This window comes from Podarcis tiliguerta (genome assembly GCF_965153285.1).
Source record: "Podarcis tiliguerta genome assembly, chromosome: 1".
NCBI lineage: Eukaryota > Metazoa > Chordata > Lepidosauria > Squamata > Lacertidae > Podarcis > Podarcis tiliguerta.
In genome coordinates, this window is record NC_139534.1 from 27,453,003 (window position 1) to 27,471,807 (window position 18,805).

At 43.6% G+C, this 18,805-nt stretch overlaps 1 protein-coding gene across 1 annotated transcript in view; it reads left to right on the forward strand.

The window, feature by feature from the left end:
• Positions 1-8,700: 8,700 nt before the first annotated feature.
• Positions 8,701-18,805, forward strand: part of LRP2 (LDL receptor related protein 2) — a 144,549-nt gene continuing 134,444 nt past the window's right edge. Inside the window, 2 exon segments of the mRNA XM_083404211.1 lie at positions 8,701-8,884; positions 8,887-9,096. Of these exon segments, the coding sequence (XP_083260337.1) occupies positions 8,731-8,884; positions 8,887-9,096 (364 nt within the window). The 5' untranslated portion in view covers positions 8,701-8,730.

Here is an 18,805-nt window from a genome sequence, read left to right on the forward strand (position 1 = left end):
TTTGGATAAACACTAGCCGTCTTCCGAAATATTGCTCACACATTGATACAGTGCAGGATATGGGCCACACCAATTACCTTGTCCCCAGTGTTGCATGCTTCACTTTACCCTACTACCCAGGGAATAGTGCAAGGACTTCCCTGGGGCAAATTCTTGTACTATAGATGCAGGTGCCAAGGGGGAAGCTGGAGGGTGCAATGTTAGTGAGTCTAACTGGCACACCCCCACTCCCACCTTATATCATTTATTGATTTATTGCATCTATATCCCACTTTTCCCCTCCAAGGAATTCAAAGTCCTAGTCTGACACATTAACCTCTGAAGGGAAGCTTGTAGTTTCCCCAAACCAATGTTTGCCATGTTTGAATGAGAGAGAAAATGTGGTTTGAGACAAACAGAAGCACCAAATCTTCCCTAGGGCGTAAAGGAAAGCCCAAGGCTTGCTGCTGCTTGTTCTCATAATGGCAAGGACCATTGTGCATTCCCAAAGAAAATTTTTGGGGAGAAATATGCAGTGTTGTGTGGCACTGATGCTTTGCTATAGAAAAATGGATGAATAACTCTTCAGCTGCTCTGTTGCATTGTCAGGCTAATGGATGCTGCCTGTACTTTTTCTTTGAACTTTCTGTATTTAGAATCATAGGGACACAAAGCCTCATACTGAGTCAGACTGCTGTTCTGTCTAGTTCAGAACTATCAGTACTGCCTGGGATTTCAGAGAGCAGTATTTTAATTTGTACAGCCTTACCTAGGGTGCTAGTGGGCAGCTCAGTAGGTTAGAGCGTGGTGCTGGTAATGCCAAGGTTGCAGGTTCGATCCCCATATGGGACAGCTGCATATTCCTACGTTACAGAGGGTTGGACTAGATGATCCTCGAGGTCCCTTCCAACTCTACAATTCTATGTATTGTATTTTTCGCTCTATAGGACGCACTTTTCCCGCTCCATAAATTAAGGGGAAATGTGTGTGCGTCCTATGGAGCGAATGCAGGTTCCTTGGCTTCAGCAATAGCAACGCGAAGCCTCCGAAGCGCAGAGGGAGCGCTCCCTCCGTGCTCCGGAGGCTTCACGTTGCTTTCCCTGAAGCCTGGAGAGTGAGAGGGGTCAGTGTGCACCAACCCCTCTTGCTCTTCAGGCTTTGAAGATAGCCACCTGAAGCCTCCAGGTGCACTCTGGAGGCTTCAGATTCCTTTCGCTGAAAGGTAGGTGCCCCTTCAGCTAAGGCGCAGCGCCCCTTCAGCTAAGCAGGAGGAGAAATGGAAGGGGCTCTGTTTCTCCTGCCACTTCGCTGAAGGGGCGCTGCACAAAGAGGGGGAGAATTTTTCCCCCTTGTTCTCCCCCTCTAAAACAAGGTGCGTCTCATGGTCAGATGCATCCTATAGAGCGAAAAATACAGTAATGCTGGGGATTTAACCTGGGATCTTTTGTGTCCAAAGCTGGTGTTGTACCACTAAGTGAAGGTTTATGTTAGCGGTCAGGTAAGGTGCAAAAAAAATGTTTCCTTTTCATAAAAGCTTTGAGTTTTCCCAAGACTTGACTGTGGATGTAGCTTATTGCAGCAAGTAACAATTATTTCCCCATTTTCATTTGTACACTTTACCTATTTAGGAAACTGGAGTTTGGCTTTTGCCATAATTTTCTGTCCCTCTTTAATCATTTATCCTCTCCGAATTTCAAGACGCCTCTATCTCAAAAGCTTGATTCGTTTTGACACACAAAGTGAACTCTGGTCTGAATTCAAATTTTTAACCTTAGTGGCCAGGTCAAGTGTTTGATTTACCAGAAGATTGCGCAACTACTCCGAACAGGAAGGCACAATCAGCTTTTCTGATAACTAACGAAGTGCAAAAACAAACATTTCCCAAACTGGGGAAACAGTCCAAATCATTTCGTATCTTCTCAGATTATCAGAAGTATCGTTTCCCTTCCCGATACACTTCACTGAGGTCAGATTTTTGGCAAATGTATTGACCCCACAGAACAATTAGGGCAATACATTTATCCGACCAATTCATGTTCATCATCGTATTAAAGGTGAAGATGCTATTAAAATAATTTGTTGTTTTTTAAAAAAAAAATATGACTTAAGACCCAGATTGATGTTAACTTAATATTGAATGTTACTTCTTCTTTTTTTTTAAAGAAGTAAGAAATTGTAAGTACCGTAGCCATGTATCCAATAATTTTGTAGCTGGTGTCTTCATTAAATGGATTATAGTGTGTTTTAATGTGCAGGTATATATATATATAATTTTTAATTTATCAAATTGTACACTGCCCTATGCCCATAGACCTCAGAGCAGTTCACAACATAAAATTACAATATAATGTTGCTTGTTCTCTCAAAGAGGTACCTTGAATCACAATTCCATCCCTGCTCCCTTCCAAGACAGGTTTATTCCAGAAGACAGGAGCTATTGGTATCTTGATAAAACCATTCCTAGAAAACCATCCTCTGACTGTACTAACTGTACTAACAAGCTATTTTCATACAATCATAGAACTGTAGAATTGGAAGGTGCCCTGAGGGTCATCTAACCCAATAGATGTGTTCATGTGCTGAAATAAAACTGGAACACATTTTCTGCAACTTTCTAATGCGAAAAAATGGCATTACACTTGTATGCTTATTTGATCTCTGCCAAAGAATATTTACACTGCCTTTTAATTTGCCTTTGAGTGACATGCGCTCAGAGGAAGCCACACAGCACATGGCCAGGGAACATTCCATTTCCTTTCAACAGCCTGCAAAGGAGAAGGGGGAGAAATCTTTTTTCTTTTTCAACGTGGCCTTCAGATGTTGCAGAAAAGCTAACAAGCAGGCATCACATTCCTAAACATACAGCATACTCCTCAATGGAAAAGATATCTCTCACTGCCGTGTTTGGAATCCTGGGCACCTCTCTTGTCCTATAAAGGTAAAGTTAAAGGACGCCTGACAGTTAAGTCCAGTCGCAAACAGTTGCAGCGCTCATCTTGCTTTACAGGCCAAGGGAGCTGGCGTTTGTCTGCAGTTTTTCCGGGTCACCTAAAGACAGCCTTCCCCATTTCCCAGGTAAGATCACCAGCTCCCGCAGAGACTTAAATGGCTTTAAGTTACAAGAAAGGATATTCTGACTAAACACCAGGAAAAACTTTCTGACAGCAAGAGCTGTTTGACACCGGAACGGTCTCCCTTGGAAGATTGTGGACTCTCCTTTCTTGGAGATCTTTAAGCAGAGGTTGAATGGCACCTGTCACAGATTATTTAGTTGGGATTCCTGCATCACAGGGGGTTGGACCAGATAACCCATCCAACTCTACAGCTCTTTGATTTTATGCGACCATACTACCATACAATTCTAGGATTCTTAACGGCGAGTCTTTCAAGACTTCAGATCTTCAATTTCCCGGGTCATGTAAAAATAATAACGCCTTCCTTAAAACCCACGTGTTCGTGCAAAGTGGGCAACTTGGGACTTCTCTGGCCATGCTCACCTGCCAGGTTCCATGTAGCCAACCTGTGACCATTGCAACTTTTTTTTTCTGTGGGGATCAACGGGGGTGGGCAAGATTGGCTGCTGTCAATGGATTCCTGCCTCTCCCCACCCCTGATTTAGGATTTTTCTTGTTGTTGTTAAGACTCGCATTGCAGCTGCTTTGGTCTGGCCAGCTTACCCCTCCAGCCGCCTGTGCCTTGCTGTGAAACCATGACAAGAATTCCAGTGGCAACCCTGCAAGACAAAGCAAACAACAATAGCAGGGGGAATAAAGCCCTTCGGGGCAGAAAGGAATGTTTCAGGAGCTGTTGGCCTGTAGAGAATGGAGACAGGCCGGCAGGCAGAGAGAGATTTGGAGAGCCCCTCCCTCTCTCCCTCCCTCCTCCTCCCCTTCCCCTCTCAGCAGCTCTAGATCTTGTGATGGAGAGATCTGATCCCTTCTTTGTGATTCAGAGGTGCCAGGAAGCTCATTGAATATTCTGATCTGCCCCCAGTGTTTCTTGTGGCTTGACCCCGGTGCTGTGTCGTACCACTACCCAAGCAGCCCTGAACCTGCATAAATCACAACCCCTGCTGAAAACCTTGCACACTCTTGCTCTTTTCCCTTCTGCTTTCCCTTCTCCTTGCTCTAATGGAAACGCCCGAGAGGTTATTAGAGAGTCCTTGAGGGTGCGATCAAGGCAGAAAGAAGAGGGAGTCTGGGATTTTGAGAGACAAGGGCCCTCCAGTAAATAACCAACAGTTCCCAGCTGTCTTGACATTTGAAAGGGTATAATTTTGCATGGGCTCTTCCTTGCGTTTGGAACATCCAGCAGGGAAGTTCGATCGTGTGAACCTTCCCCCCCCCCCCCAAGTTAACAGCCCTGGATATGGCCCGAGAGCATAAGGAATCATAAAAAGTAATATAACCAAGTATTACTCTTTGGAGCACGTATTAACAGAGGCATCCTATTTCGGTCAGAGTTCTCAGATTTCGGTTAAAAATGCACACACCTCAGCAATTTTTAAGGTTTCAGCAAGTTGCATTGCTGTAAAGGCGGCATTATTGTTGTTGATTAATAAATATACCACTTGTATGCCAAAATTTAATGCATACCCAAATTGTGACGTTTTGTAACACATCTGCCCTTTATTTTCCTGGGCCAGGAGGTCTATCTTCCACATGGTGACATCAAATTACAGTCATCTGCAACTGTTTCCTTCATAGAACAGACCTTATTCCTGTGCACTGAACTGCAGGTTTGGAGTGTCGAGCTCAGTTAACCAAAACACAAAACAAAAATTCCTAAATTGTATATACATTTAACCATATGAATTAAGATTATTTAAATAATATTTACCATCCAAGGCTTCTGTATTTAGATGTGTGTGTAAAAAAGGAAGAGAAATAATTAACTGTCTTGTGCTTCGCTGAATATGGACAGGTTCACACATGCGTGTTAATCACTTGATAGGCTGGAACCAGACTAGGTTAGCTGAATGACGTTAGTAACAACTAGGTCAAGTCCTACTGATTTCAACCAGAACTAAATTCAGTTCAGTTTGATTTATTGTGTTTAGCGAGCAGCCATTACGCACATAAAAATATGAAGAACAATAATACTGCTAATAATAGTGGTTTGCATTTCTACTCCACAACCTTTACAGAATAAATCATTTCCCATATCCCCTTTCAGTTTTATTACATGAATTTTTAAAGCCTTGGTAAGAAATTTTGATGATCTAAAGGATAGATACCTCTCTACATCAGACAACAAAAAACAGGTCTTGGCAACAGACGCCCTTCCTTTCTACGATCTTAACTATGGGAGAATGTAATTGTTTAAGAACTAAATTCAGCTAAGGTTAGATGCAACCGGATGGCTGTGACATTGCATGTATGAATGGGTCACCAAAGAAGAGCAACATGCGTCATGCTCGTGCCTGGGGCCGGCAGCTATAAAGAGCTTTATGCAATGTCTGGAGGGTGGGAGTACGGTATATAGAAACCTTGAAGCCTCAGCCTATGAGCATGCCTTTCTTCTGCAACTAGTGGGATAGGAAGAGATGGGGCAGGGAGGATGGACAAAACACAGCAGAGTTGTGCAGAACTTTCATAATGCTGTACATAGGATAGAGCTGCCAATCAACAAGCGTGCAGTAATCATACAGAGAAGAACTCAAGGTGCCTGCAGGCATGAACTACGGTAGGTTGACAGCCATAATGTAGATCTCATCCACTTGCTCATGCTAGCTGCAGTCTACGATTTACTTAATTTGGATGTGATCTTGGAGTAATTTAATGAGTAACAAACTCCAGAGGAAAGGGTTTCTGGGCTGGAAATTAGTTTCTAGTTTTCACAGCCGCCCCACACCTTGTATTAACAGGAAACACCTGAGACTCGGAAGGAATGTTTCCATTGTGTTTGATACTCTGTGGGTGATGCACACTGTGTTGTATCCCACCCTTCCTCACAAGAGAGCCCAGGGTGGCTAACAAGCTCCATAAATTACAACACGCAAGCACCATTGACATTACAATTCTAAAATCACAACAACACATTACAATAGTAAAAACAGTCAGCAATAAGAGTTCAGTAAGACTATTTCCATTATGTTCTGAAGACCTGCATAAATCATTAAGATTTTAACAACTGATGGCTGCGGGGGGACGGGGGACGGACGGACGGGCGGGGACACAACCAAATATCCACTGAAACAGAGATTCATTTTTAATAACTGTAGTTGTTGTTGTTGTTGTTGTTTAGTCGTTCAGTCGTGTCCGACTCTTCGTGACCCCATGGACCAGAGCACGCCAGGCACTTCTGTCTTCCACTGCCACCCGCAGTTTGGTCAGATTCATGTTTGTAGCTTCGAGAACACTGTCTAACCATCTCGTCCTCTGTCGTCCCCTTCTCCTTGTGCCCTCCATCTTTCCCAACATCAGGGTCTTTTCCAGTAAGTCTTCTCTTCTCATGAGGTGGCCAAAGTATTGGAGCCTCAGCTTCATGATCTGTCCTTCCAGTGAGCACTCAGGGCTGATTTCCTTAAGAATGGATGCGTTTGATCTTCTTGCAGTCCATGGGACTCTCAAGAGTCTCCTCCAGCACCAGAATTCAAAAGCGTCAATTCTTCGGCGATCAGCCTTCTTTATGGTCCAGCTCTCACTTCCATACATCACTACTGGGAAAACCATAGCTTTTACTATACGGACCTTTGTTGGCAAGGTGATGTCTCTACTTTTTAAAATGCTGTCTAGGTTTGCCATTGCTTTCCTCCCAAGAAGCAGGCGTCTCTTAATTTCGTAGTAACTCTTAATTTCGTAATAACTGTAGTAACTACATACATTTGTTTTATTTTCATAGTAAACTAATCTGATTTAGTAGTAGTTACCAGGGTGCATTCATGCTTTTGATGTGCTATATATTAAGTATGGGCCACAATCCACAATTGAGAGTTTAGAATCCTACCCTCTGGGTTGATGTATATCAGCTAAGCCTCAAAGTGTCTCACAGAGGTCTCTCTGGAAGTGCCAGGGATTGAACCTTGAACCGTCTGCAAACAAAGCACTGTTCTACCACTAAGCTGCATCCCCACCCTCCACAGTAATCCCTGAAATTTTTGCAAACACCTGAGGATCACTAATGAAAAACTGTCAGTGACATGAGCATAGCCAAAGGGGGGCAGTTGCCCCCATCAATAAAAACAATATAAATGTGAGGTTCTGGCACACCCTCCACAAAAGCTTGCTCGCCCTAACAAAAATCCTGGCTACGCCCATGGTCAGTGGCACCAATTGTTGCAACAATCTTTCACAACAATAACTTATAACTACTACAGTCCTGGAGAGCTCTTTCCTTAAAACAAGAACAGTAGCGGAGTACGTAATCCTATCTGTTAATGAAGATGTACTTTCTGAATTCACAAGAACCAGCATTCTCCGTACTTGACTGTGCAAGGATGCACATGCATTTTAGGTTTCTCAAAACTGCTTTGATTCAGCGTTTTCTTCCATAGCTCTAGGGCTATTTAGCTATTCCCTATTCATCATGTTGGGGTGTGTGTGTGTGTGCGCGCGCAGGGGGAGAGAGATGGAAAATAGGGAATGCGGGGGGGGGGGGGGAGAGAGAAATGGCGCAGGTCACACCAGGACAGATTTGGGAATAATACAGCTGGTTTGAAAATGTGCAGGTGGGCATAACAGAAGCAAATATAGTCATGTGAAGACAATGTATGTTGGGAAAACATGTCACTGAACCCATAGATGAAGCTCCACTGAAACAGTAACATTAACATAACAGTACTTTGTATGGGGCATTCGTGTTGGGGCTGTATCGCATGCTTTAAGCACCCCTGTATGGATGGCTTCTCTTACATGCTTATATGAAAGATGCGGGGTGGGGGTTACTAGCTGCCACTTGGGAACCATTTACAATGGTACCTCGGGTTACAGACGCTTCAGGTTACAGACTCTGCTAACCCAGAAATAGTACCTTGGGTTAAGAACTTTGCTTCAGGATGAAAACAGAAATCGTGCTCCGGTGGCGCGGCAGCAGCGGGAGGCCCCATTAGCTAAAGTGATACCTCAGGTTAAGAACAGTTTCAGGTTAAGAACGGACCTCCAGAACGAATTAAGTTTTTAACCCGAGGTACCACTGTATAAAGCATCTCATACTTTTAAAATAAAACTCTCCAATTTCTTTTTGTATTTTTTAAAAAATAATTTTCAATTATAATCCAATAATAGCCTCATTATAACAATACCAATATATAATACAATCAATCATTCAAATACCAAATTCTATAATTTAGAATTATGCGAGAGTTGATGGTTTTCTTTATTTCTGTGTTCCAAAACCTTGCTGATATAGTTTGAGATCCTCACCTGTAGTTTTATAAATCATTTAATGTGTCAACACGAATGGACTATTGCAACTGTTGTATAAGAAATTATGATGATGACTGGAATGAAATTAAAACTCTCCCATTTTAAACGACCCCCCCCCCCAAATCTTGCCCTCACCCCCACCCTTGACAAGCTTTCTTTGAGGGGAGCAGCTCCTCGCGAAAAAGTCCCACTTGAAACTTGCTCAGTATTGTTGGGTCGTGATTCTTGCCCCACCTCGCTCCTGCTGCAAAGGCCAGGGACCCTGCAGGAAGCGACTTGGAAGTTTCGCTTGCAAAGTTGCATCTCCGCACGCCCCGGTTGCAAAGTGCAACTGAAGGGAGGGGCAAGCGCTGCCCGGGCTTCCCGGTCCTGGAGCAAATGCCTCATGCTAGTTCCGGGGCCGGCGGGTATAAAGAGCTTTATGCAATGTCTGGAGAGGGTGGGAGCGTCGAGGCCAAGCGATGCCTCAGCTGACGAGCGCGCCTTTCTTCTGCAAATAGCGGGATCGGGAAAGACAGGGCGGGCGGGCGGGGAGAGAGAGAGAGACAGGCAGACAGAGGGAGGGCAGCCCGAGAGGTGCTTGCAGAAGCGCGCCTTCCTCGCCAAGCCCGGCCAGCTGCGTGGCTGCGAGGGCTCCCTGCGAGCATCCCCGCGCAGATGGGACCTCGACGGCGCCTGGACGGCGGAGCAGCCGCTGCCTGCCAAGTGCTCGCCTTGCTCGCTGCATGCATCTTGCAAGCTGCCTGCCAAGGTAAGCCCCCCTCCGTGCCTTTGCAGCTCCAGGGGGAACCCCACAACTTTTAAGTGTGTTTTTAAAGGGAGGGGGCAGAGGATTGAGGGTGGTGGGGGGGGAGGGGGCTTGCTCTCCTTTAGTTTTTTCCCACCTAGCGGGTCCTCTATGGAGAATAACTTTCTCCCTCCCAACAGTGGACGCGCTTGACAAGCGACAAAGAAGCGGGCTCCAGCTTCTTCCATCGCCGGGGAGGGATTTTCTCACAAACGCGCTCGCTCGAAGGCGCGCCGAATTCGCACCCGGACCCGCCCCCTGCCCCGCGCGCGCTCAGCCAGCCCGCGTTTGTGTTCGCAAGTTCATCCTCTCAACAGTTTTGTAACTGTTGCGGGCCGAGCTGGTGGTAGTCGCTCGTGCGGACGGCCGTTGGTTGGCTTTGCAATTTCTATATATATATATATATATATTGGGCATAGATTCATTTCAACTCTAAATCGCGCGCGCACGAGGGCCGTGAGGGTGGTTTTGTTTTTTGCTGCTGCAAGGTGCATCGGCTTACCGTCGTCTTGAAGTGGGTTGGCTTTGGACCGGTGCGCGCGCGCGATTTTTTGTTGCAATGATATATATACATACATATATATACATATATATATATATATGTATGTATGTATGTCTTGGAGGGAAATTTGTGCAACTTTGTACGCTGGAGGGATTGTGTCTGTGTGTTTCCTTTTTGCAAAGCAAAGAACGGTGGCTGTTTTTGTCCAAAGCGGAATAATAAGCGCCCTTCCCATCGGTCAGGCTCTCCCTGGCAGATTTGAAGTTGCAGGAGAGAACTTTTTCTCTGAGCTTTGCTGTTGCTAGGCAACGCCGGGAAGCATGTGACTGGCAGAGCCTTTGGCCGCATCACCACCACCTCCTCCTCCTCCTCTTCATCCCCTGGTACTAATCTGACTGTTGAGGATGGAGGAGCTCTATCTCCCACAGCCTCATTCCCACCTTGTAATGGCAGCCCCTTCCTCCCTGCCCCCTCCCTCTCTGGCCTCCCGCACAAGCAAAGCGTAATTACCCTACAATTAATGAAAACCCCATTGTTGAAGCAGGATTAGGACTAGATTTCTTGGGGCACATCTGTAGGCCTGGGGAGCGCCCCCTCCAGCCACCAGTGTGTGTGTGTGTGTGTGTGTGTTGGTTGTGTGGGTGCATTCAAACTGTTAATCTGCTTTCTTTGCTCAACTCTTAGCCTAAGCTCCTTAGAAGGAATCAAGTAAGTAATTATACAGCAACTGCTGCTAACAGCACCCTCTTTCCGAGGGGGGGAAGCAGATACCTGCAAAAGGTCCCACTGAGAAGGTCAACATGGGCAGGAAGCTAATTCCCTTGCAGTTATTATTTTCATTAATGTCTGGAGCCAAGGAAGGGCTGGCATGTCTTTGAATTTTCAGGCCCCCTCCCCTCTCCCCCTAACACTGCTGAGAGGGCATTTTCATTCCCAAACCTTACTTGTGTGGAAAATTCTGGGCTCTGAGCATCACATCAGGCCTCAGAGACACATTTTGTAGGTTTAAGTCATGTTAATGCAACATTCTTGGTATGTGCATGTGTGATTGGCAGGGGGTAGTAAGTCTGTGATATTTATCGCCAGTATGGTGTAGTGGTTAGAGTGCTGGATTTAGACCAATGATGATGATAATAATAATTAATAATAACAATAACAATAATAATAATGTAATTTATTATTTATACCCTACCCATCTGGCTGGGATTCTCCAGCTACTCTGGGTGGCTCCCAACAGAATATCAAAAACACGATAAAACATCAAACATTAAAAACTTTCCTAAACAGGGCTGCATTCACATGTTGTCTAAAAGTCAGATATTTGTTTATTTACTTGACATCTGATGGGAGGGCGTTCCACAGGGCGGGTACCACTACCGAGAAGGCCCTCTGTCTGGTTCCCTGTAACCTCACTGCTTGCAGTGAGGGAACCACCAGAAAGCCCTTGGAGCTGGACTTTAGTGTCCAGGCTGGAGTGCGGGTGGAGATGCTCCTTCAGAGGCCTGGGTTCAAATTCTTGCTCGACCACAAAGTTTGCTGAGTAAGCTAGGAACATAGGAAACATTGGTTTACAGATCTGTTCATGTTTACATGAACATAAAATGCTTACAACAGAGGTTTTCAAGGGAGTCCATGGCTCCCTTGATCAACTGTACATTATTTCTGCGGTACCCCTGTGGGGATCAGTTTTGTCACCCCTTGCCTGCACAGCTGGCAGCCTCTCACCCTTTTTAGAAACCTCTTCCCTTGTGGGAGTGTTCCCTCAGTCTCCTCTCCTCTCACCTCTCCTTGGGAGCCCTCTGGGCAGCCACAGATGCCACCTCTGGTCTCTGAGCTGCCCCCACCCCTGTGCCAAAGAGAGGTGCCTCCTCACAGTGTCCCACAGAGGCCTGGGACTTGTCTGTCCATTCCCAATGGCAAGGGCTGGTGGACTGGCTGGCTGGGCTCCCTCGCCTGCTTGCTTGCTTACTCTGAGGCTGCCTTAGCTCCTGGCAACCAGCACTCCCTGGCCAGCCCCAGAGGCACCATTTGCCTGGGGAGCTTATAGCCAGGGCTGCTGCAGCAAATAGCTGTGCAAGCCTTTGGGAGGCAGAGACATGAGAGGGTGTCAGAGGAGGGAGGGAAGGAAGGAAAGAGAGACAGAGGCCAGTGTTGCCCACAGCACCCCTTACCATCATTCAAGGCACCCCAGGGTGTCACAGCACACTGGTTGAAAACCACTGGCATACAACATTTATAATTTGAATATAATGGGCAAAGGTCTTAGCGCTGGGTCTTTCTCCTTTAATTTCACTTCATTGCCACCTGCTTTTTGAAAATAAGTATAGATCTTACAATGTGGCTGTGGGGAAAGAAAAACAATTGTATTTTTTAAAAAAGCATATTACAAAGGAGGACAGCCCCTGACAGTAACTTGAGTTATAAACTCAACTGGAGAATGTTCAGATTTCATGGCTATTGGGGCACCAATTAAGATCCTCCTTAACAAATGTATAGATTTTTTTTAAAAAAAAAGTTATGAGACAATTAACGGCATATGAGAAAATAGTCATGGGAGAAAACACAATGATAAAGGGTCTGATCTCATTTATATGTAGATAAATTACAGAATCACAATTCTGTCCTCAACAAACTTTGAAAAGTTGGTGGGAATTCAAACTGGAATGGCATAGAAGAAGAGGAACAGAATAAACTATGGCCAAAAGCATCATGTAAGTCCTTTCAGCAACAGCCAGGGAAAGAACTTTCAAGATTGTACATGGGATGGTATTTAACTCCTAGGCATCTATCCTATATAAAACCAAATAGCTGTCCCATGTGCAGGATGCCCTAGTATAGCTATGTACCAACATTTTCTACTTTGGATGGGAGTGCCCTTTGGCAGGAGTGTGCCAGAGAGTAGAAAAACTTTGGAAGCATATATTTGGAGAGAGATCACTGATTATGGCACAGATAATTCCTATGGCCCTTGGCTTGGCGTTACTCAATTTATATGGTCAGGACATGGAGCAAATCACAAATAAGGAACCATAGGCAGACCCTGGAAATCTTTACAACACAGAGCAGTAGTATAATGTTGTATGGCAGGCAGCACTGCTGGAAAAACTAACACAAAAATTAAAAGTGCCAAAAGAGAAAAAAGAAATGGGACATTTTTTGTGCAGTCTACTACAATTTTATTAATTACACAAGTATATACCAATGAGTTTAAGAGGGTCTTCTGGCGGTTCCCTCACTGTGAAAAGTGAAGTTACAGGGAACCAGTCAGAGAGGGCCTTTTCGGCAGTGGCACCCACCCTGCGGAATGCCCTCCTGTCAGATGTTGTAGAGATAAACAACTGCATGACTTTTGGAATACATCTGAAGGCAGCCCTGTATAGGGAAGTTTTTAATGTTTGATGTTTTTCTGTGGTTTTATATGTGTTGTAAGCTGCCCAGAGTGGCTGGGGAAACCCAGACAGATGCAGATGAGCGCGGCATAAATAATAAATTTGTTGTTGTTGCTGCTGTTATTACTATTATTATTATTTATTATTAACCAAAGGCTATAACATTACAAATGGGACGCGGGTGGCGCTGTGGGTTAAACCACAGAGCCTCGGACTTACCGATCAGAAGGTTGGCGGTTTGAATCCCTGCAACGGGATCCCTGCATGGTCCCAGCTCCTGCCAACCTAGCAGTTTGAAAGCACGTCAAAGTGCAAGTAGATAAATAGGTACTGCTCTGGTGGGAAGGTGAATGGCGTTTCCGTGTGCTGGTCTGGTTTGCCAGAAGCTGCTTAGTCATGCTGGCCACATGACCTAGAAGCTGTCTGCGGACAAACGCCAACTCCCTCGGCCTATACAGCAAGATGAGCGCCGCAACCCCAGAGTCGGCCACAACTGGACCTAATGGTCAGGGGTCCCTTTACCTTTACCTTTACCTATAACATTACAAATTGCCAAACTGTGAACCATAGCATACCGCGTACAATCAATTACATAAAGCAAGGGAGTCAGAGTTCATAATTATCACCACCTAGCTTATACTGTACCTAGCTTAACTTCTGCTAGACCTTTGAATCTCCAGTGCAATTTATTGCAATATTCTCTCTCTCTCTCTCTCTCTCTCTCTCTGTGATCACGGGATACCTCAGTGCAGAGGTATCCGGAGATGACATCCACTACTCGTCTGTCGCTTATTTCAACCCAACAACTCAGTCAGTAGAGCCTGAGACTCTTAATCTCAGGGTCATTGGTTTGAGCCCTGTGTTGGGTGAAAGATTCCTTCATTCAAGGGGTTATACTCACTAGGTGAACTTCATGGTCCCGTCCATCTCTACAATTCTACGATACTTTCTTGCATCCGGAGCATAAAGCACCACTTTTGTGTGTCACAAATCTGTTGGCGTTGCTCAAAATAAAGGGAACCATTTCTGCCTTAGTAAGCCTAATTAGCAAAGGTTTCCGAAATCAGTCTCTTTAATCCCTATAAAAAAGACAGATTAACAAGTAATGCATGCTGTCTTCCACCTGTGGCTGGCCCACATATGCAGAGTCCGTCATATGGGAACCTATTGTCCGAGACCCCTGTGGACATCGCCTGGAATCTGACCTCCGACCTCCTTAAAGGCATTTTTTAAACCAGGCATGAGTTAGGTATGACATGCTCTGAAAACTGCTCCATTTTCAGAAGTGGGAACCATGGCGAGAATCTGGAATTCCTAATTAAATGCAAATCCCTTCTGGATTCTTTCCAGAAGAGCTAGTCCCAAAGTTGTCTCTTATTCATGGTTAAGAACAGAATTCGACTCTGAGAAGCATAACCATATATAAGCTTTTGTTGTGCAGACACCAAGTATTGGGTATTACACCATTCTGTATAACGCAAAGCAGGAAAACATTCAGCTGAATTACATATATGGCAGAGCAGGACCTGTAGTTGTTTTTTTTTTTTTTTACAATGAATGTAGTGTAGTGTATATACTTTACTTTATCCCCCCCCCCTATTTTTAATTTAACTTTCTGGCCAGTTATTCAAAGATGAAAACAAAAATATGTAAAACCAAATCACTGACATCCTTACAATGTTACTTACCTGTGTTTGCCAGTCTAAATGATACGTGTAACTAAAATAAACTGTTATTGTAACTGTTCCATCTCTTTTCTCTCTTGATCCAGTTTATAAAACATAAGACTTTTATTTCATTTTTTTCTTTTGTTTATGTTACCCACACTCATGTAGGTTGCATGCTGTTATGCAATTTAAGTCTGTATATTTTGCAAGTGGAATATCAATAAAAAAATTTTCAAAAATAATAATAACAGTAGGGAGGATACATATGTATACAGAAGCAAGTTTGTGAATTAAAAGGAAAACAAAATGTTAAACTATCTAAGAGGTTCCCGTGACCTGTGAGTTTGCAGGATGCTCAGAATGTTGTGGTGGCAATTGAGAGAGAAAGTAGTACAGTAGTAGTAAAAAAAGAGGAAATTAGCCTGGCTCCTAACAAATTGTCTTGGGGAAGCATTGGTTGTGGTGGGGAAAGTATGTTCTTTCGAACCAATCTCTTTGTTCTATGCAGGGATGTTTTAGAAGGGAGAAAAAGAACAGGGTGCCTTTTACCTTTCCTCTCTCTCTCTCTCTTCTTCCAGAGAGTACAGTACAAAATGTAAGTACAGTACAGTAATGTAAGTACAGTACAAAAATCTCAGATTCAAGGCTGCCAGCCCTGAGTCCTCTTCAGTGAAGGTGCCAGGGAGGTAAGGGACTGGTGTGTGTGTGGAACCTTTGTCCCTCCCTTGCTACTGAATCTTCTCATCTCCTCCCCTCCACCCCATGCAACAGTTACACTCAGAGTAGACCCATTGAAATGAATGAACATGGCTAACACAAATCCATTAATTTCAGTGGGCCTACCCATAAAAGATAATTGAGTACCACCCTATAAGGCTCACACAAAAATCCACTCCTCACCCCCTTCCTCAAATCAGGAAAGCTTTTGTGTTGTTCATGTTAAATAATTGGAAATCGGAAATTTGTACATTATCTACCCAGAAAGCTATCAAGAGATCTCAGTACACTACCTGCCAACTTCTGGTATACAAGATAAAAAAAACAGACCGACCCATTCACAATGGCATTCCCAACAGCAATGTTAAACATTTAGCTATGCTATCCTAATTCAACAGCTGTTGTGAACTATAATTTTGAATGCTCCATCTAGGCTAGAACTTCCTGACAAATTCTCGTTCAGCAGTTTTGAATGTGAGCCTCTCTTTAAAGTCGTCATGTTGACTTTCAAGTCAGCAGCAGAGTGCCCTTTCTGGGGAGACTGAAATATTCTCCTTCTGGAAGACGGAAGCTCTTAATGAAGTCATTTCTGATGTCAGAATTGTGCCCATTTATTAGCTTGTGTTGAAACATTGGCTTGTTTTATTTATGTAGGCATCATGGCAGGCGATTGCATATGTGAACACGTTGGGTGTTGAGCAGGTGAATGAACCTCGTGATAGTATGGCAGATGTTGCCATGTATTGTCATAGCGTTACCTGAATAAATATGGGAACAGAGTCTGCCTCTGAGTTTGTTCCAGAGCTTAGTTGCTGGGTTTGCATCTTTGTTAAATAGTTGCAGGTGAGTAGCCATTTTAGAATAGGGGCCAGTCTGTGAATGAGAGCTGGTCTTCTCCCCAAGGCATTTGAAGGAGAAGTATCACTCTGAATGGATTGTAGTTACGTTTTGGCTGGGGCCTGTGATTGACAAGAAATGTTTTGTCAATTTCTCTTCTGGACCTGTCATAACAGTTTTCTCTTGAGCACCAGTCTGAGCTTCTCAATCTGATTCTTAACTTAATTGGGTGACTACTGCAGTTTTAAGACACCCTGTTGTTGTTCTAGCGCTAGCTCTTGTCTGATGAGCTGTAACAAATGTAGTTGTGTTGTAGAGCATGACTGTAGTTGATGGATTGTGTGATGCACATTTGAGTTAGTTGAAAACAAGCTGATGTACGGTGGTTAGCAGTGCCCCCCCCCTAGAAAAAAAGGTGCAAGTACTCACCATGAAGTCGTTACATTAAGTGCCACACAACATAAAGATGTGCCCTTGAGTACCCCTGAAAAGAAAAGCACTGGTGGTTAGTAAGTTTATGGTATTAGGTGATGGTTGTCCTCATAACTGCATCATGTTGCTTGGAAAATTAACTTGCTGAATGGATTGTTCCAAGCTCAGGTTGAGGATGGGTTGAATTCTGGTGGAACCTAGATGATGGGTCTAGATCAGCGGTTCTCAACCTGTGGGTCCCCAGATGTTGTTGGATTACAACTCCCATCATCCCTGAGCTCTGGCCTTGCTAGCTAGGGGTGATGGGAGTTGTAGTTCAACAACATCTGTGGACCCACAGGTTGAGAACCGCTGATCTAGATGATGCCAAGCATATCTCCGGTAAACATGAGGTACTGGGAAATGAATTGTTGGCACGGTGGAACCATGTTTGGTGCCAATTGCAATGCATTTAACTTAAAACCCTATAACCCTACTCATAAATAATGGTGGGTGAGGACACAGTGGGAAAGCATGCTATCCAGATGTGCTGTGGCAGCATCAAGGCTAGTATCCCTAGTTTGTAGCCCATCTTTGTGGGGGATGTTAGTGTACAGAACCTCGGCATCTAAGGTTGTTGGAATAGCATTCTGTGGAAGATAGTTAATGGGCTATTGTTATCTCAGGCATGCTTATCTCAGTAAATAACTAGGGATAGCAGCACACAGCTTGTAAATTAAGTCTGTAACTAAAAATCCTTACTGTGATAGTGCCAATGCCACAGACAACAAGACAGCCAGGGTTGTCTGGTTTGTATTTACTCAGATGATAGAACATCTGAATCTCTGAATGAGTAGCCACCACTTCCAGCTGTAAACTATTCACAGCCCTTCCTTGCACCCAAATGAGTTGAACTATAGTTTGCTTAACCTATGGGTTTGTGAACAAGCTGGAATCCAAAACAGTGGTTTGATACTGGCTAGGTCATGGTTTGATAAAATTGGAAGTAGATTTCCAATTTAGTCTTCTGATGTGGGGGCATTCATGAGTCTACAACTCTTTCACATAGCAGGAAGCCATAGTTTCCAGTTCTGTTTGAACCAGCCCATTATGTTCTCTGGAGTTGTGCTGTTCCATTCTAGTATAGGAAAAAATTATATTATAAAGGACTTTTAGTAAGCCTTGAGCCAAATAAACTGCTATGCACTGGGCTATGTCCTGTACTCTTGTGTAATGGAGATTTGATTTTGATCAAGGATGAAGGATCTAACTCACAGGGGGAAAGGATATTAAATGTTTAAATTTATTGTTTTGTATCCTGCTAACTTTTAGTTGTGATGTATCATTTTACTTTTTCCCAGCTTTTAGGAAATTAGATTGAATGTTGTTGTATTTTCACAGTTTTTATGTAAATGTCTTAGATAATTTTTTTATATTAAGCAGCATAAAATTTTAATAAATACTACCATTGTGTGTTGAATAAATGTAGTAATTTTTACAATTTGCTCTCATTGTAGTGATAGCAATTTTGTATTTGCTTTATTCAAGAGTATCGAGTACTAGGCTAATATTTCTGTCATTAATAATCAGTATTGTTTAGATTTCTCTTTAATTCTTTTTAAATTGTTTAGAACATTGGTGGGTGTTAAGAATAGCGGTTCAGATTCACTCTTACTCAAAATAAGTATAGCAAAAGGTTATAAACTATTTGTCTAATTTTATGGGGGTTTTTCCCAGAAGAAGATAAAGAAGCTGTTTGCAAGTCTTTTAATAGGTTGACAGCAAATTAAATATCATTTAACTAGAGAATCTTTATCGGTGATGTATTTTTGAATAAATGGTGCTCGGTTTTTGTACTTCCCTTAATCTTTCTTTAATAATTTACTCTTTTTCTATGTCCCAAGCAGGGAAGCGTATCAGGAATTTGCTAAGTAATCACTTAAAGTGGAGAATAGGACAAGAATAGGACAATTTCAGTTACACGTTGAAAGCAGTAACTAGATGACACCTGGTTAGACTTACGGTAAATTCCACTTTGCCAGTGGTTAAAGTTACAGCCAATTATTAAGCTGCAAAACTGAAGACAAACAGGTACTGGGCATCTAAGGAGACTTAAGCTAAGATAGACGAGCAATCTATTTAACACTTCC